General features: G+C 63.3%; 1 protein-coding gene across 14 annotated transcripts in view; it reads right to left on the bottom strand.

Annotated features, from left to right (window-relative positions):
• PLEKHG3 (pleckstrin homology and RhoGEF domain containing G3) overlaps positions 1 to 18,558 on the bottom strand; it is a 42,288-nt gene that overhangs the window by 3,585 nt on the left and 20,145 nt on the right. For 3 of the 14 annotated variants that reach the window (XM_038407280.2, XM_043516026.1, XM_038407276.2), the window contains 16 exons: positions 17,471 to 17,835; positions 16,806 to 16,906; positions 15,251 to 15,320; positions 14,104 to 14,150; positions 13,319 to 13,469; positions 12,719 to 12,850; positions 12,090 to 12,272; positions 10,993 to 11,085; positions 10,539 to 10,625; positions 9,409 to 9,442; positions 8,917 to 9,021; positions 4,164 to 4,253; positions 3,670 to 3,708; positions 2,997 to 3,007; positions 1,215 to 1,511; positions 558 to 638 (listed from right to left, as the gene is read on the bottom strand). In XM_038407280.2, the coding sequence (XP_038263208.1) occupies positions 558 to 638; positions 1,215 to 1,511; positions 2,997 to 3,007; positions 3,670 to 3,708; positions 4,164 to 4,253; positions 8,917 to 9,021; positions 9,409 to 9,442; positions 10,539 to 10,625; positions 10,993 to 11,085; positions 12,090 to 12,272; positions 12,719 to 12,850; positions 13,319 to 13,469; positions 14,104 to 14,150; positions 15,251 to 15,320; positions 16,806 to 16,906; positions 17,471 to 17,788 (1,839 nt within the window). In that variant the 5' untranslated portion in view covers positions 17,789 to 17,835. Of the gene's footprint in view, positions 1 to 557; positions 639 to 1,214; positions 1,512 to 2,996; positions 3,008 to 3,669; positions 3,709 to 4,163; positions 4,254 to 8,916; positions 9,022 to 9,408; positions 9,443 to 10,538; positions 10,626 to 10,992; positions 11,086 to 12,089; positions 12,273 to 12,718; positions 12,851 to 13,318; positions 13,486 to 14,103; positions 14,151 to 15,250; positions 15,321 to 16,805; positions 16,907 to 17,470; positions 17,836 to 18,558 lie in introns of those variants that run through there. The other 11 variants (XM_038407278.2, XM_043516025.1, XM_043516022.1 and 8 more) reach the window with 10 other exon arrangements.

The following is an 18,558-nucleotide window of genomic DNA, read 5'->3' as shown; positions in this document are numbered from 1 at the left end:
AGAGGACAAGAAGATGACTGGGTCCTGGTGCTGTTGCTCTCTCGCTGCATCCTCCCACCTCATTGGGCTTCAGTTTCATAATTTACAAGAGTCTTAACTACCTGGCAGGGCGGTGTTGGGTGAACAGGCCCTTGCAGAGGGCTGTGAAATTCACAGGTAGAAGGTGCTATAGCGAAGTGCAAATGCTCATCCATCAGGAGGTTGCTGGAATGAAGGCAGCATGGGCAGGGCACTCAGTGAGCCGAGACTCAGGACACCTGCGATCTATCCTGGCTCCATCACTGCCCCGCTGGGAGAACTCAGCAGCACAGAGAGAAGAGCAGGGAGGTGCCCGTCTCCCTTTGGCTGTGAGCTCTTTGGGGTAGGACTGTGTCTGTGCAGTGCCCGGCCTAACAGGCCCCCCCCCAGCTGTGCCGATGGGGTGTTCTGGGCAGCACTCAGCCCAGTGGGGTCCCACTGACCGCAGTGCCCAACCTGAATGCCCAACCCCCCCGGTCTCGGTGAAGGATAATGGGAGGTTTGGCCCATTCATCCCCATGGGACCGTCTCTCACTCACCTCCAGGATGGCCGAGGCCATCTCTGCACTGTGACGGTTCTCAGGGCTCCCTGGCTCCTGGCTGCCCTTGGTCCCCTTGCCCTGAAACACAGCAAAGGGGACACATTACATTGCTGGGCCGTGACTCAGACAGCCCTGGCGGCACCGTGCCTGCACTGTGAGATGAGAACCTCAGAGCCCCAGAGCAGCCCAATTCCGACCCGGTCAAGTGCCAGCAGCCTGCAGCCTAGAGGTCTTGGTTCCGGCACCAGAGCTGTGGAGCGACATCCGCCGGCCAGCCCCAGACGGGTTCCGATGTCAGAGCTCCCAGCGGAGACCTGGCCCTGTTCAGGTCGGCTGCACGTCACCTTCACGCTCCAAGGGAACTGGACCGGCTTCCCCTCGGGAGAGACTCCTACCAGCCAACCTCTTCGGGACCCAGCCATGAGTGGGGTTAGATGGGGTGGGTGCAAAGCATGCTGGGAGTCACAGCGGCCACTCCGTCAGGTCAGTGAAGGGTTAATAGCAGAGACGGGCTCAAGCTCCAATCCAACCAGGGGTGCTGATCAGCCTGTCCCAAGCAAGGCGGCAGGTGGAGATAGAGGAGAGCAGGGGGGCAGGCAGCCCCGAGCCATGCGCCAGGCCAGCATGCAAGAGGGGGTTGGAGAGACACCTCACCGTGCGGCCCCGGGAGAAAAGCAAAGCGTTGGCCCGACAGTGCCAGCCGTGCAGTGCCGCCAGCAGGAAGCTCGCAAAGTCTGCTACCTGCTCCTCGCCCACCGGGCCCTCCTCCTCCTCCTCCGGCCCGGCTTCCTTCTCGCTGCTGTCACTCACAGCCAGTTCCTCCAGCGAGCCCTGCCCCAGGGCCTGCTCTTCCTCCTTCCCCATGGCTGCTTCCTCCTCCGTGCCCCCCTTGCCCTCAGTCGGCTGCATGGGCGCCCCGGCCTCCAGGAGAGCCCCGGCGCTGTCGGCGTGCTGTTCAGGGGACAAACAAGGGCTCCCTTTAGGGCCACCTTATTCCTGGGTGCCAGAACTGCTGGCAGGGCCCCGACAAGGCCAATCGTGGGGTGTCCCCCTACCAGCCCCTGTCCCAACTCCATGCGTCTGCAAAAAGCTGGGGGCCACTAGGCCATGCGTGCTGGGGCACAAGCGCGTGGGTGTGAACGGGTGTGCAACCGGCAAAGGAGGGCTGCATGCGTGTGATGCACGTACAGCTTTCAAGGAGACCCGGGCTGCACAGGAACCTCGCGGCAAGACTCCCAACGCCCACTGCTCCCCAGCTGGCACCTTCAGCCCCTCCGCGCCCTCCCACTGCCCCCCAGGCTTGGGCGGTGTCCGGATCTTTGACACAGTCGACATGACATTCTACTAGGAAAGCTGGAGAAATGCGGGCTCAGCAGAACTACCGTGAAGTGGATACAAATTGGTTAAACAACGGCAGACAAAGAGTGACTCTTAACGGAATGATGTCAGATTGGAGGGAGGTCTCCAGTGGGGTTCCATGGGGCTCTAGTCCGAGTCCGGTGTAGTTTTTGACCTGGATGTAGGTACAGAGAGCACACTGACCAAGTCTGCAGATGACACAGAGCTGGGCGGGGGGGGGGGGGGGTTACCAACACTTTGGAAGATAGAGCTAAAATTCAGAAGGATCTTGATAAACTGGAGAACTGGGCTACAGCCAACACAATGAAATTTAACATAGACAAGTGTGAAGTGCTGCACTTAGGGAAGAAAAACCAAATGCACCAATACAGAATGGGGGAAAACTGTCCTGGCAGCAGCACTGCTGAGAAGGATCTGGGAGAGGTGGTGGATCACAACCACAGCATGAGTCAGCACTGTGATGCTGTTGCAAAAAAAAGCAAATGCAAGTTTAGGTTGCATTAACAGAGCATGCAAGTCACGGGAGGTGATAGTACCGGTCTCCTCGGCGCTGGTTAGGCCTCAGCTAGAGTAGTGTGTCCAATTTTGGTCACCAATGTAGAGAAAGGATGTAGAGAACTGGAAAGGACCCAGAAGCGAGCGATAAAGATGACCAAAGGGATGGAATGCAAGTCAGATGTGCAAAGGCTGAAGGAACTGGGTATGTGTAGTTCGGAAAAGAGGAGATTAAGAGGGGACGTGATAGCAGTCTTCAAATACCTGAAACGCTGTCATAAACAAGATGGAGAAAATTTGTTCTCTCTTGCCACAGAGGCAGGACAAGAGGAAATGGGTTCAAACTACAACGCAGCAGATTTAGATTAAATCTCAGGAAAAGCTTCCTAACAGTAAGAACAGGAGGACAATGGAGCAGACCTGCCTAGGGAGGTCGAGGAAGCTCCTTCACTGGAGGTTTTCAAAAGGAAGCTGGAGCCATCTGTCTTGGATGGCTTAGACACAACAAATCCTGCTTCTTGGCAGGGGCTAGACTAGATGACCCTTGCGGTCCTGACTCACCTTGTGGCTCTATGATCTTACCTTCAGTCCCACTGCCGCATTCCCAGCGCATGGAAGAGAGAAGACAGGCGATTAGCAAAGGGGTCACCGTGCACCGCAGCCACAGCAACGAGAGGGGAGCAGGTGAATGGCACATCACCCCGACACCGCCCCTCCCTGGCAGAACTCCCCATCCCTGCAGACGCGGGCTTGAGGCCCACGACTGCAGGGGGCTGAGGGTGGGAGGCTGGTCTGGCTGCTGAACACCCGGATTTTGGCGTTGGGAGCTAACATGTCAGCAGGGCAGGTTAGAGCAGCTGCCTGGGGGGGCCGGACTGGGGCTGCCCGAATGCGCTGGGCCCTTTGTGCCAGCAGAGACTCAGCCTCTGAGGACAGAGTGTGGCACCTGCTGGCCCCCCACAGCCAGGGGGAGGCCAGCAGGCTGGGGTGAGAGCATCGAGTCCTGTCCCCTCAGGGCACCGCACAGGGTGAGCTAGCTGGTGCCACAGGAATGGCTTGGCAGTGCCACAAGTGGCCGGGGGGAGCGGGGCCAGGGGCTCCACTGTAAGTACCACATAAAGGCAGGTGGGGCAGTTTGTCTGCTCAGGCGTGCTGGGCCCCAGCCAGCTGGCCAAGCAGGGAGGGCTCTGAGCTCTGCCCAGCCCAAAGCAGGCACGCGGGGGGGGTGGGAGGGGGATCCCAGGGACTCGCTCACCTTTCTCACCCAGCTGCTTGACAATCTGCTTGGCAGGCTCTGTGGGGAAAACGGCAAGTGAGAGGCCTGCCAGTTGTACCCTGCCCCCCGGCCATGCGACCGACAGCTGTGGGGCAGGCCTGGACCCCCCCCGGGGTTGTAGCTGGGAGACGTCTGCTTTCTGCCTAGCCCCGCACCCTGCGGGACATGGGCGCCACCCAATCCCAGCGCAACCTCACCGCACCGGGAATGCGCCTTTCCAACACCGCGGCTTCTCCGCCACTGCCTCCCGCTCCTGGAAAGCGGGGCCCCAGGGCAGCCCATCTGCCACCCGACGGCCCCCACACCCGCCACGGGGGCTGGAGAGATGCGTTCGCCAGGCCCCCTCCCCGCACCTCTGTGATTAGTCCCAAGAGTATCACGTGCCAGGAATCACCAAGCCCAGAGCACCACAGCTCCCATCCCCTGGCCCGTGCTCAAGCCCCGTGCCCCGGGCTGTAGAGGGGAGCTCGCACCAGACTTCCTGCGGCCTGCACGCCCCAACCCCACGCTGCCATGCAATCCATCCGCGAGCTTCTCCCTGCGGCGTCGGAGGTGGAAGGGCTCTGAAGACAGGACAGACGCAGCCATTAGAGCCAATGCAGCTCTTCAACTGGCTATATATCCTGCATGCCACCCCAAGACACGGCTGTCCTACCTACGGCGGCACTAGCCCTGCCACCTGTGTACTCTGCACCCCACGGCCTGGCACTGCCCATGGCTCCCTGAGACACGGCAGCACCCACTGCTCCCCGAGATACAGCTGTCCTACTTATGGCTGCACTAGCCCTGCCACCTGTGTACCCTGCACGCCGCAGCCTGGCACTGCCCACAGCCCTCCGAGACACAGCAGTGCCCACCACTCCCTGAGATATGGCTGGCCTACCTACGGCTGCACTAGCCCTGCCACCTGTGTAACCTGCACCCCGCAGCCTGGCACTGCCCACGGCCCCCCGAGACACGGCTGTCCTACCTACAGCTGCGCTAGCCCTGCCACCTGTGTATCTGGCTTGGCGTTGGATGCAGGGCACTGAGCATGTCCCCCCAGGATGCTCTATAGCGGGCCACGACTATTCCTGCCCCACGGCTAGCCCCAAAGCAGCCCTACTGATGTCGGCTTGCCCTGCCCACCCAAGGCCACAGTCCCAGTGCCCCAAGGCTTCAGCAACCTGGCCGTGGCTGGGGCTGTGCACAGCCGGCTGGATCTGCGATAACGCAGTGAGAGGGGCAGGGCCTGGGAGCCAGCCCAGCACTGACCCCCCCCCCCCACGTGCTTGGCAGTGACTCGGCCACAGCTCAGCAGGGGAGAGAGACCTGGCCGGGCAGCTCTTGGTGCGGGGACAAGCAGAATGGGGCCATTTCTCATCCTCCGCCTTTGCAGAGAAAGGGGGAACCCCTCCAGAGCCAGCGACCCCACGGGGGCGGGACCCTGCCTGCTCTCCTGGCGGCCACAGGGAGGTGGTGCCTTTATGGGGCCTAGATGGGCCCAGGACTGCACAGAGCCAGCAGTCAGAGGGTGGCGGGTGCCAGGTTCAATCCAGAACGGGAGACCCGTGGGGATGAGGGAGCTCTGCTGGCCCACGGCAGACAGGGCACTGCACCAGCCTTTGGCCAGCCAATCTGATTGGCTGGCGGGTGGAAGCGGGGGATGGTTTGCCATTGGACCCGCCGTTGTTTGCCCAAGGCTCTGGGCCTTGAACTTTGCCTTCCTGGCCAGGCAGGCGGGCAGCAGCCTGATTGAACGTAAAGGGGATGTGTGTGGGGCCAAGCTTCAGTTTGTCTGGGGTCCACTGGGCTAGCTCCGCCCCGGTGGGGAATTCCCACCGCTGGGAACGGAGGCCACCATGGAGGGGGCAAAGAGAGGACACTGCTCAGGGAGCCGGGCAATCTGCCCTCCAGCACCAGGAACAGAACCCAGAAGTCCTGAATCTAACCCTCTGCTGCCAGCAAATAGCTGTGAAACCCACTGGCAAAGGGTCTCTCCTTCATGCTGGTCCACACAGAGGATGACAACCTTCTACTGCTGCAAGTTACTCTGTGAGCTCAAGCAGCAGAGTTCTGTGGGGTGGATCTAAAGGTTCCAACCCTGCTGACGACCACTGGGGGTCAATTTGATGATGCCGCAGGATGGAGCTGCTAGTTTTTTCAGTTTGCTTTTGTGCAGACTAAGGAATTACATGCAAAGAGCTATGTTAAAGGAACATTGAAGCTGCATTGTCAAACACTCACATTAGGAAATGCCAGATCTAAGGCTGCCTGTATCACCTTAACCCTGTCTCTTGTGCAAGTATGCATTACCACAGTCAAAGAATACTATGCTTTTCCTGCCTCTTCAGTGCACCGGATGGGCCCTGCTCTGGGGAAGGGTGCAGTGCAGGAGGCTGTTGTCTGTAGGACCCTGCCTCATTGGTTGCAGAAGCTGGAAGGGGTGAGGTGAATGAGGCAGGGGATGGCAGGAAGAGACAAGAGGGTCTCCTGCCTTGGGCAGTTGAATGTTGCCCTAGATAATTGTCCAGAATTCCTGTGTGATGCTGGGCAAAACGCTTCAAAACTGCGTTTTTCCAGGTGATCCCTCATTGTGTGTTCCTGTGACAAAGTGAGCATTTTTTCATCATATGAATAGAGTGTGTCTCTCAGTTTCCCCTATGTGCTACATGACTGACTACGTAGGGGGGAAAGGTTGTTACTCTTTGCAGAGATCCAGGTGTGACTTACACCTGGCTGTCTGAGCCTGGGGGCCATGCCACGGAGAGTCCCAGAAACAATTGCCTGGATTTTGGCACCTAGCGACTGTGGAAGGCCCACCTTCTGCAGGAAGCCAGCCAGGTGTGACCAGCTGGAGAACAAAGGGCTGAGGAGGAGGGCCAGGGGACAATGTTTTCATGGGAACCAGGACAAAGGACTGAGGAGGAGCCAGAGGGGTTGTTAAGTGTGGAGCTGATGGAGGGAGAAGCTTCTGGGCTGGAAGGGGACTAAGAAGGGGTCAGAGAGAGCTCTGGGATCTGAGCAGACTGAGATGGACTCTGCTGTAACTTTCCATTCTCTTTGATAGCGTAGAAAGTCCTTGCCTGGGTACCAGAGATCTAATAAACCCTTCTGATTCCACAGTGCTGGCTGAGAGTCACTTTGGAGGGACAAGTCTCCCTCCAGGGTCCAGTCCAGGTGGACTTGCTGCAGGCTGCTTGCGGAGCTACGTTGGGGGTGCTGAAGGCTCTGAGATTCAGCCCCAGGTGGCGGAGAAGCCAAGGCGTTCACCCCAGGGAGTGAGAGAGACCTTAAGAGGACTGACGCACTGAAGGGCTCCTCCCAGGGACCATTCCAGAGCACCGGACCTGTGGATCCGTGCCACTTCCTCATTTACTGGGAGTGTGACTAGGGCCCTGGGCGCTGAGTTGTACCTGAAGGCAGTAGGGGCTGGGCTTGGAACGTTTCAGTGCTACCTGATGCTATGTGCTCTGATAAAGTCAAACCCAGGGGGCTCAACTTGGGCACCCAAATTAACAGAGACTTTGGACCTTAATCTCTGTGCCCGAGTCCCTACGTGTCTGTGTGGCAATCATAACTCGGGGCAGAAAGCTGTCGCATATTCCTCTCCCCATTGAGGGAAGGGGCGAATTTCATGAGCTTACGCTATACAGTTCCCTATGCAGCGCAAGACGGTATAATTTTGGGTTTACACTCCAGAGCAGGGTTCATGCCCGAGTAGCTGGGAAGTTCCTTGGCTGGAGCCTTCCCACGCAGGGCTGATCACAGCCTCTGCATGTAACTGCAGCTAGGTGCGTCCCTACCTGTATGGGTGCTGGTGAGAGTGCAGGCTGGAGGGCTCTGTAGCTTGTTACAGCAGCACAGTGTAAAGGGCGCCCAGACTGGTGGGTCAGGTGGGCTCAGTGGTACCCCAGTTCCAGGTGGCACCCTGGGGGAACCAGTCACACCTGCTGCTGGGCAGGGGTCCCTGAAGAGAAGGGTCCAGGCGATCCCAGCCCCATGTGTGTGAATCCCAGAGCAGCACAGATGGTGGGGAGGACAGACGCTTTGCTGGGGGGGTTCACAGCTACAGGCTGACAGCCATGGAATGCTGGGGTTCAGGACTCCTGGGTTCCATTCAAGCCAGCCAATGGCGGTAGAGGGGACAGCTACTCTCTGATGCAGGGACACATACCCTTGGCTGGAGGCAGGTGGGGGAAGGCTACCCTGGCCCCTGCAGCTCAGCCAGGGGCCTGACAGACACACATCCCTGTCACCCTGAACATGGGCTCACAGGACAGGTGGGGAAGAGAGCGTACCTGGGGGTTGCTTCCCCTCCCCAAGCATCACTTCTGTCTGGCCTGAGCTAGCCAGCCATGCCCGCGCCTCCACCACACGCAGGGAACGAGGAAGGGGAGGGGATCTAGGCATGGGCCCAGCAGCGCTCACAGCCCAGGTCTCTCTCCTGCCCTGCTAGAAGGCCACTGCCCCCAGGAAAACGGCAAGCGTCCAGGGCTGAGCTGCAGGCCCCTCCGAGACACGGGAAGCTGCTGAAGGGCAGCCTGGCCTGCTCTGCCCTGCCTTGCAGAGGAGGCAGGGCTGCCCTGGGCCCGACAGCAGCCAAGGTGGCCGGGAGTCCAGCCACACCGGCAGGGACAGCTGACCAATCTGAGCGCGTTTCCCGACCGGCCATGCAGCCTGTGTGCTAGGAGGATGCTGAGGCCGGAGCAGGACAGTCAACTCCGTGATCTGACCCGGAGAAGGATGGGTGGGTATGGGGCAGATCCTGGACGGATACCAAGGCTGGATGCTCAGGGACCAGTTACCGCCAGGCAAGGCCGCGCAACAGCCACCATCACAGCCAGCGCTGACAGCTCACCTGACAACAACCCCAGGGGAAAGGAGGGGCAGGGGCCAGCTGCAGGCTGGGACACAAAGACCCCCACATCTCTGGAGCCCCCATGGGCACTGACCTGAGCTAGCTGGAGAGGCTCAGCCCCAAACTGTCCAGTGCTTGCCCTGCACCCAGACGATCCAGTCCCGCCCTCACCCCCGCAGAGCAACAGGGAGCGAGTCAGCCACCTGCCCACTCACTGTGCGAGCACAGCCCAGATGTACGCCCCATCAGACAGCCCGGCTTACAGGGCATCACTCCAGCCAGCGCCAGGGGGAGCCATGTGCCACGCCAATCCGGTGCCTCTTCACCGTCACGGACTAAAGGCCCCGTCTGGCTGCACCCTCCCTCGGCACACCCTCCCTTCTTACCCGACTGTCGGCGCCCCTGTCGTGCCTGCGGGGGCACCTCGTCGAGGGGCTGGCACGACTTCACTTTCTTCAGCCGCTCCGGGCTGTATCTGTAGCGAGCAGGGTCTGAAAAGGGCAGAGGAGTGCGGGTGAGCGCCTCTGCAGTGCGCCAGAGTGCGCAGGGAGGTGGGGAACGAGTCCTGCCCCTCTGCAGCATGCCAGAGTGAGCGCAGGGCGAGATGGGCCCGGGCCTGGCACGCGAGCCTGCCACAGCCTGTGTGCTCACCGAGCCAGGTCCCACGGCTGAGGCACTAGGGACTGGTGCTGTTAGACCCAAAAGCCCCCAGTTTGATCCCTGCAGCGCCCCGCCAAGGTCATCATTCTATGGGGCACCGGCCTGGCCCAGCAGTCTAGGAGAGACACACAAAGCCACGGGACCCGCCCCAGACAGAGGAACAGAGACAGACACCCCACCCCCCGCCCCACGGAGAGACAGCTGGAGGGAGCACTTACGGGAGGAATCCATTTCCAGGATGGCTTCCTTAGCCTAGGGGTGCAGAGATCAGTCGGTTAGTGAACAGGGAGGGCAGCGCAGCGGTGGAAACTTTTCATAATGCTTTGTAGGAGTACTGTGTGCGCCTCGATTTCCCCTATGTGCTGGATGATTAACTAGGTGGTGGGTGTGGAGGTTGTTCGCTCTTTGCAGAGCTCCAGGTGAGACTGACTCCTGGCTCTTGAGGGCCTGGGCCCCCCATTCCCATGGAGAGTCCCAGAAGACAATGGCCACTCCAATTGCCCGGACATTTGGCACCTACCGACCATGAAGGGCCTACTCTCCGCAGGAAGCCATCCGGGTGTGACCAGCTGGGGAACAAAGGGCTAGGGAGGAGAGCCAGGGGACAATGCTTGCCTGGGAACACAGACAAAGGACTGAGGGTTGTTAAGTGTGGGCTGCTGGAAGGAAAAGCTGGGGTACTGGACTGAGGAGGGGTCAGAGAGTTCTGGACTGACCCAGATAGACTCTGCTGTAACTTTCCCTTCTCTTTGCTAACCAAGGACTTTCTAGGCTGTATTCCAGAGATCTCATAAACCCTCCTGCTGCTACAGCACTGGCTGACAGTCCCTCCTGATTAAGTTGGGGGTGCATCGCTCCCTTGGGGGGTACAAGTCTTCCCCAGGTATCCAACGCAGAGGGACTCGCTGCAGGGAGCTCACGGCATGAAGCAGGGTGCTGAAGGCTCTGAGGTTTGGCCCCAGGAGGCGGTGAAGCCAGAGGCTCACCCCAGTGAGCGACCCTCCGGGGGCTGATGCGCTGAAGGGCTCCTCCCAGGGACTGTTCCAGAGCTGGGCGAGAGCGCCGGACCTGTGGATCTGTGACATACGGCCGCCAGCGTGTCGAGGGGCCGCGTTCCCCATCCCTTCCCACACCGGGTAGCTGCTGATCCCTGCGCTCTGGCACAGCTGGGCTGACCCCAAGCCCAGATCACATGCCCTCAGCCTCAGAAGCCAGCTGCTGTGGCTTGGCTTCAGGCCCTGTCTGCATGGGCCCCAGGTCTAAGCGCCCGATTCAATGGGAGGGGTGGGGGCTCTGACCATGGGGCTTGGAACAGGGGCAGCAGGTGAGTGGCACCAGGGCTCTTCACCTTCTGGGGGATGATGGCGTGGTGGTTCTCCAGGATGAGCCTCTTGATGTGGTGGGTCCAGACCCGCTTCTCCTCCACGCTCTTGGCCTGAGGCAGAGGACACGTGATGACATGGAGCCGGGCACCTCACGTCACCCCTGGAGAACCCAGCCTCTGCACCACCACTGGCTGGCCCCGTGCCCTGCCCGCTTCCCCCGGCTCCCAGCCAGCCCCTCCGTGCCCCCCAGGTGCCCAGCCCGCTTCCCCCGGCTCCCAACCAGCCCCTCCGTGCCCCGCAGGGTGCCCAGCCCGCCTCCCCCGGCTCCCAGCCAGCCCCTCCGTGCCCTGCAGGGTGCCCAGCCCTCCTCCCCCGGCTCCCAGCCAGCCCCTCCGTGCCCCCCAGGGTGCCAAGCCTGCATCCCCCGGCTCCAAGCCAGCCCCTCCGTGCCCCCCAGGGTGCCCAGCCCGCCCTCACCTGGATGCTGTACTGCTGCTTGCTGTGCTTGTAGTGGGTGACGCTGAAGCACAGCGAGTCCCTGGTGCTCTCGATCAGCATCAAGGAGGAGCACTGGGGAGAGAGCGGCATCAGCAACCCAGACATGGCTCCCCGCCCAGGGGCTGGGCTTGGCCCACACCTGCCCCCCCCGGGACCCCCCTCGCCTCGCTGTGCCACCCCCGCTGCCACCAGCCTGCCCCCCCGGGGCTCCCCCGCGCCTCCGCGTGCCACCCCCGCTGCCGCCAGCCTGCCCCCCCGGGGCTCCCCCTCCCCTCCCCTCCCTGTGCCACCCCCGCTGCCCCCGGGGCTCCCCCTCCCCTCCCCGTGCCACCCCTGCTTCCGCCAGCCTGCCCCCCGGGGCTCCCCCTCCCCTCCCCGTGCCACCACTGCTGCCACCAGCCTGCCCCCCCGGGGCTCCCCCTCGCCTCCCCGTGCCACCACCGCTGCCGCCAGCCTGCCCCCCCGGGGCTCCCCCACCCCTCCCCGTGCCACCACCGCTGCCGCCAGCCTGCCCCCCCCGGGGAGCCCCCTCGCCTCCCCGTGCCACCAGCCTGCCCCCCTCGGTGCTCCCCCTCCCCTCCCCGTGCCACCACTGCTGCCACCAGCCTGCCCCCCCGGGACCCCCCCACCCCTCCCCGTGCCACCACCGCTGCCGCCAGCCTGCCCCCCGGGGCTCCTCTTCCCCTACCCGTGCTAGGACCTCTGCTGCCAGCCCACTCCCCCTCCCCAGCCCCCCCACCCAGGACTCCCCCTCCCCGTGCCAGCCCCCTCCCACGGCTCCCCCTCCCCGTGCTGCCAGCAGGCCCCCTTCCCCCTGGGGGTTCCCCATCCCAGGCCGCCCCTGCCCACCCCTCAGGGCTCCCCTCCCCATGCTGCCAGCACCACTAGCTCCCCCAGAGGCTCCCTTCCCCACACCAGCAGCCCCCTGAGGCTCCCAGCCCAAGGACAGAGGGGAGGGACAGGGAACGGGCAGGAGGCCACGCCATCCAACTAGCTGGACCGGCTGCCGACAGGGTAGGGCAGCACGGAGCCACGGGGGGTGGGGGGAACCATGGAGCCATGGTGCGGGGGGTTACCGGGATGTGGTTCTTGCAGACGAAGTGGTCGCCCCGTCTCTTGGTGATGAGCAGGGTGCGGTCGAAGAGGAAGAAGGTGCGCTCGTTGCGCACCCGGCTCACCCGGAAGGTGCCCTCCAGCACCAGCTCCCCGAAGGTCGTCAGATCCGGCCCCTTCCAGTGCAGCAGCAGGGACTGGATCTCCTGGGGAGGTTGGGGGGAGGCGGCCTGGCTGGGTGCTGGCAGGGGCGCTTCTCTCAAACCAGCCACACCCCCCACAGATCTGCGAGGGGGGTGTCTCAGCCCCGCTGCCTCCCCCCCAATTCTGGCACCACTGCTGGTCTTGGGCCCCTGCCAGCACCCAGCCAGGCCACATCCCAGCTCCAGGGCACCGGGAAGCCATTTCTGTGAGCGCAGGGACACGGGGCCAGGATCACCTGGACGTCCCCACCCCGGGCCCAGAGTGAAGGGTCCCCAGATGTGGCCGGGTCAGAGGCAGCGACTGGGAGGGGCTCACTACCACCTCCCACGGGGACATTTGGGAAGCGCGCGAGGCTCTCAGCCAGTACCAGGGAGCCGTTCCCCGGATCGCGGCGCTAGGCACTGCATTCTCGCGGCCGGGGGCGGGACACACCCCCACCAGCGCTCACCTGCAGCCGCACGGCGTGCTCGTGTCTGCGCTTCATGTCGTTGATGTACCAGGCCACACAGGTCATGGTGTCGATGGCCTCCTCCACCACCTCGTAGCCAGCCTCCTCCAGGTCAAAGTGCTTCGCGATCTCCTGGGGACACCACCCAGCGTGAGGGCTCGCTGCCCCGCTCCCACCAGAGGCCCCACTCCCTTCGCCCTCCCCAGGGGAAGGGCGCCCAGGGCATGGGCAGGGCTGAGCTGGGGGACACAGCAGTGGGGCTGCTCACAGGGCACCTTCAGGCACTGCGGCTGGAGGGGATGCAGCGTGGGGTGGAAGGAAGGGGATTGCAGTGCCCCTGGAGAGGGGACGGGTCTGTGATGCTGCAGCGATGGGGATGGAGGGGGACAGGGGGCGCCCTGCAGTGGGTGAGGGAGGAGATGCGGAGGCGGTGATCTCTGTGATGCGCACAGTAGAACAGGGGTGCCGTGTGACAGGTGGGGTGCCGCCACAATGCCCATGCAGTGGGGGCGGGAGGCACCGCAATGCTCGTGCAGTGTAGGAGGGAGGCACCGCAATGCCCGTGCACTGTGGGGCGGAAGGCACCCCCCCCCCGTTTACCTGGAGCAGCAGGTGGTATTTGAGGATCCTCTGGACTGGCTTGAGCAGGTAGGAGCCCAGGGGCAGCGCGTGGCCAATCTGCTCCTGGCGCTCGCGGAAGAACTTAGCCTGGTGCTTGTTCCTCATGCACTCGGTCAGAGTCGCCACCGAGCTGCAGGGACCAGACACTGCGGTGAGGGGAGACTCATGTGGGGGAGGGGCCTGGCACAGCACCCAGACACCACGGTGATGGGAGATGCCCACCCACACGGGGCAGGGGCCTGGCACAGCACCCAGACATCACAGTGATGGGAGATGCCCCATCCACACGTGGCAGGGGCCTGGCGCAGCACCCAGACATCACGGTAATGGGAGATGCCCCATCCACATGGGACTAGGGCCTGGCACAGCACCTGTACATAACAGTGGGGGATGCAAAGTACATATACATGGCACATATAGGCCTGAGGGCAGAAACCAGCTCCACCTGCTCCTGGGCACAGTTCACGCAGAGGGGGAGCTGGCACACAGCCCCTTCTTCTCCCAGGCCACAGACTGAGGCACCTGCCATTGGGATGCTGGGAGAGGCTGCTGCACGAGGGGACGCTGGCCCCTCCCAGCTCTGGCAATGCCCCCATCTCAACTTCCACTCCACCCCACCCCCCTCAAAAGACTGGCAAGATCCCATTATCTGCTGCTAGAACCAGGCCACCCCAGTGTGGGTTGCAACCTCCCCACAGGCAGGGATCCCCCGCCCCGGGCACAGCCCCAGCTAGTGGCTGGGTGCCCGCCCCATGCACACTCACTTGGGGTAGTTGTTGCAGTACTGGGTGTAGATATCGAAATCCTGGCTCTGCAAGGGGGGGGGGGGAGAGAGAGACCGTGAGTGAGGTCTACAGGGGGAGCCCCCCTCCCACAGCACTCTGCCCACACGCTAGCCCCAGGAGCTGTACCTAGGGTTGCCAACTCTCCCAGCGGAATTGGAATCGATCTCCCAGTGGCTTCTGAAATCAATCTGGGAGATTTTAATAGGCCAAAGTCTGGATGGCGGCGCAGTGGGGCTAAGGCAGGCTCCCCACCTGTCCTGGCTCCACACGGCTCCCAGAAGCCACTAGGCACAGGGGCTCCACATGCTGCCTCTGCCTCAAGTGCTGACTCCGCAGCTCCCACTGGCTGGGAACCACAGCCAATGGGAGCTGCCAGGGCGGTGCCTGCAAGCAAGGGCAGCACACAGAGCCGTCTGGCTGCCCCTGAGCCTAGGAGCTGGAGGGACATGCCGGTTGATTCCCGGGAGCTGCCCGAGCTAAGCGCCAGCCGGAGCCAGCACCCATTCCCACACCCCAACCTCCTGCCCCAGCCCTGAGCCCCCTCCTGCATCCAAATACCCTCCCGGAGCCCGCACCCCTCACCCCCACCCCAACCTGCTGTTCCAGCCTGGTGAAAATCAGCGAGGGTAGGGGACAGTGAGTGATGGAGGGAGGGGGGATGGAGGGGTGGGGGCAGGGCCTCAGAGAAGGGGTGGGGCAAGGGTGTTTGGGTTTGTGCGATTAGACAGTTGGCAACCCTAGCTTCACCCCTCCCTGTGCCCGGCCACAGCTGCCAGCAAGTGCTTACACTGGGCACTGCCCTCCCACTACTCCACCTGCCTGGGCACCAGCATCCTGCAAAAGTGCCTCAGTGCTGCAAGCGTCCCCAGAGTGCCCCAGCCAGTCCTCCTCCCCCTCCCTCGGTTGGCACCGCAAGCTCCCCCATCCCCACCCTTGCCAAGCTGGGGCCATCCCATGAAATCCATCAGGGCCATGTGCTGGACTAGGCGCGTGAGCTGGGAGACGCTCACATGCTAGGGTGCCAGGTGCTAGCCCTGAGTACACCAGTTCGCCTGGCGCAGGGCTATGCCATGGGCCGTCTCGCCAGCCGCTCACCACTGAGTGCCACCTCCAGAGCCTCCCTTACCCTGTCCACGAAGCACCTGGCCACGGCCACAGGGTCGCTGTCACAGCTGTCCAGGTCCTGCAGCAGCTCGCTGGGCAGAGAAAGAGAGAGAGACTCTCAGTCATGCAGGGCCCGCCAAGAGCATGCACGCTCCAGGTGACCCAAGGGCCGGGCCTGCCAAGCACACGTGTTCTCCGGGGAACACACGGGCCAGGCACGTGCTGCATGCATACAAGGCATGCCCCCCGCCGCTCCCAGCACACAAACCCCCAAGCAGAGGGCAGGCAGCCAAGCATGCAGTGAGCCCGGCGTGGTACCCACCTGCAGGGCAGGGCCCCTTCCAGTGCCGGCAGGGTTTGAAAACAAAGCAGGTGTTACGAGAGGAGATGCACGCACTGGTTGCCCCTTCTCCCGGGGGCTCTGGCCTGGCCGGCTCTCAGCCACGCTGCTGGTGTGACAGTCGTGCCACGCGGGCCCCGACCAGAGCGCGCAAAGAGCTCAATGGACAGGACCCCCACCCCCACCCAAGGGCTCTCGACTGAGACAGCCTCAGTGTCAAGCCAAGGGAGATGGGGAAGGATACGGACCAGAGCTGCTCCTCTGCCCTCCTAGGGCGGCTCCCTCTGACACTGCTGTCCTAGGGCCGGGGAGCGCGTGGCATCAGCCTCTCACTGCTGGAGACTGGCAATGAGATCCCCGGCTCACAAGTCAGAAATCTGCAGGGGGGGATTGAGGGGCACTGGCAGAGCTGGGGGTGGGGGGGTGAAGAGCCCAGGGCTGCGGGTTGGGATTGAGGGGCACTAGCAGAGCTGGGGGCAGGGGAAGGGAAGACCCCAGGGCTGTGAGAACAGGGGCTGCGGGTTGGGATTGAGGGGCAGAGCCCAGGGCTGTGAGAACAGGGGCTGTGGGTTGGGATTGAGGGACACTGGCAGAGCTGGGGGGGGGGAGGGGGAGAGCCCAGGGCTGCGGGTTGGGATTGAGGGGCACTGGCAGAGCTGGGGGGGAGGAGGGGGGGGAAGAGCCCAAGGCTGTGGGTTGGGATTGAGGGGCACTGGCAGAGTTGGGGTGGGGGGGAAACCAGGGCTGTGAGAACAGGGGCTGCAGGTTGGGATTGGGGGCACTGGCAGAGCTGGGGGGGGAAGGGGAAGAGCCCAGGGCTGCGGGTTGGGATTGAGGGGCACTGGCAGAAGCTGGGGCAGGGAGCCCAGGAGGCTCCCTAGGTGACACAATTCCTTTCTGCCGAGCACTAACCCCGACTTCTCCAGTTCTAAGGGGAAGCCCGTCCTAGGGCATTTACTCCTCATCCCCTTTGGAGAGGGGGAGTGGAGGAGGTGGGGGTGGTAATGGAGTCAGCAAGGGCGGAGCAGGAGGGGGTCAGGGGAACTAGGCTGGAGCAGGTCGGAGGTTAGAGGGGCTCAGGCCACAGCAAGCAGGGGCAGGAATGAAGGGGGTTGGGCCAGAGGGCAGGGCCAGGATGGAGGGGCTGGGGTCTGGACGGAGCAGGTGGGGGGCAGGGATGGAGGGGGCCAGGATTACTGGGGTCGGGTCGGAGTGGCCGGTTCTGGGCCTGGCTCACCTGTTGAGTTCGTAGAGATCCTCGATGTTCCCGAAGAGCACGCTGACCTGCTCCGGCCGCAGCAGCAGCTCCTTGGTGTCGATGATCTTCCCCAGGTAGTCCTGCCAGGCGCCCGCAGTGAGCCATGGCGCGGGCCAGCAAGCAGAGAGGTGCTGTCGTGTGGCCAAGGGGGCCCCCAGCCCTCCCCTCCCGGCAGAGCCATCCAGGGGAGCTTCCCCCAGGCCAAGCTGGCTTCAGTCGGTGGTGGGAGCAGGGCTCGGGTCCCCCCTCCCCGTCCTGCTGCCACAGGCAGTGCCATTCCCCACGGGCAGTGCCATTCCCTGCGGGCAGCTTTATCCCCACAGAGCCCATCGACCCTGCCAGCACCCCCCACCCATTTCCGTCACCCCCAGCCCCGGTGCATTCTGGGAGCTCACCCCACTAGCAGACCCCTCCCTGGAGAAGCCAGACCAGCAATACGGGGATGAAAGATGCCACCTGAACCCTACCCCACTGGGCGTTTAGGGGCACGGATCCAGAGACTCCAGGCGCCCCTAGCTCCAGGGACGATGGGGTTGGGGGAGTCATGCGGCGCCGCACAGGGGCAGCAAGGGGTGCTGCTGTGCAGCGAGGCACAGAGGGGGCCAGCCTGTGTCTCTTGCCCAGCTGGGGGGGTCATGGCTCACCTCCACAATGCTGCGCAGGTCCTGCACGTACGTGCGCTCCGACTCCACAAGCTCCAGCACGACGCGCTCCAGGTAGCTCAGCTTGTGGTTGGCGCCAGCAGGGGCCCGGGGACCGAAGGGCGAGAGGGAGCGGGAGCCCTTGCGGCCCAGCCAGCCTCCCGGCGAGGCATTGTTGTTGCTGTTGTGCAGCTGGTTGACCCGCAGTGCGTCCCCCTCCTGGGCTGGCACATGGCCGGGGGCCTCGTCCTGCCCCTCCATGGGCATCCGGCTCACTGGGTGCTCCGGGGGGTGCACGCCCGCCGCAGTGCAGACGGGCATCCTGTCATCGTTGCCAGGGCAGGGCACTGCTGGCAGCCAGGGGCATTCTGGTGCGGGGGAGAGGCAGCGTAGTTAGAGAGGGCAGGGTCCCACAGCCCGTCCTGCTCCCCACCCCATGCCATTGCCACACCTGCAGACTTGGCCCGAGGACTGGCTGGGGGGAGCTTGGCTGGGGAGTGGCCAGATCCAGGTGGCCGGGACAGGAGTAAGCGCTCAGAGCCATGCTTCGACCCCATGCTCGAGGCCCAGCGTCTGACCAACGCTCCCCACAGCTGGGCTGTCAGACACAGCTGCCAGGCAGTCCAATACCGCAGGCCCTGGGCCGGCTCTAGTGACCACTGGATATGGCCCATGGGTCACGCTCACGGCCCCCAGTGCCAGGCTGCAGCACTGCAGCCAGGACGGGGCACAGAGGGGATGGGGGCAGGGCTCACAGTGCCAGGCTATGTGTCGTGTGCATCAGACAGCTCAGTGCTGGCCCGGGGCCACCATGGCAACTGAACCCCGGGGCAGGTAACCACCTCCAGGAGCCCCACAGGCAGAGTCCCGGGCACCCAATCCCTCCAGGTAGCCAGTGGCTAGCGTGGAGCGAGGCCCCTGCCCCTCACAGAAGGGGAAGGGCTGGGTCAGCAGGGGCAGGGTTTTGCCCCCACCCCAGAGGCTGGAACGGCCCAGATGCATTTGCCTGGGGACACAGGCCCTTTGTTCTACACACGCATGCCAGCTGGCCGACACGGACAGGGCCCCTGCCTCCCCAAAGGCTGGGACCA

The sequence above is a fragment of the Dermochelys coriacea genome, chromosome 6 (assembly GCF_009764565.3).
Source record: "Dermochelys coriacea isolate rDerCor1 chromosome 6, rDerCor1.pri.v4, whole genome shotgun sequence".
Classification (NCBI taxonomy): Eukaryota; Metazoa; Chordata; order Testudines; family Dermochelyidae; genus Dermochelys; species Dermochelys coriacea.
This window is presented reverse-complemented; position numbering and strand designations above follow the sequence as displayed.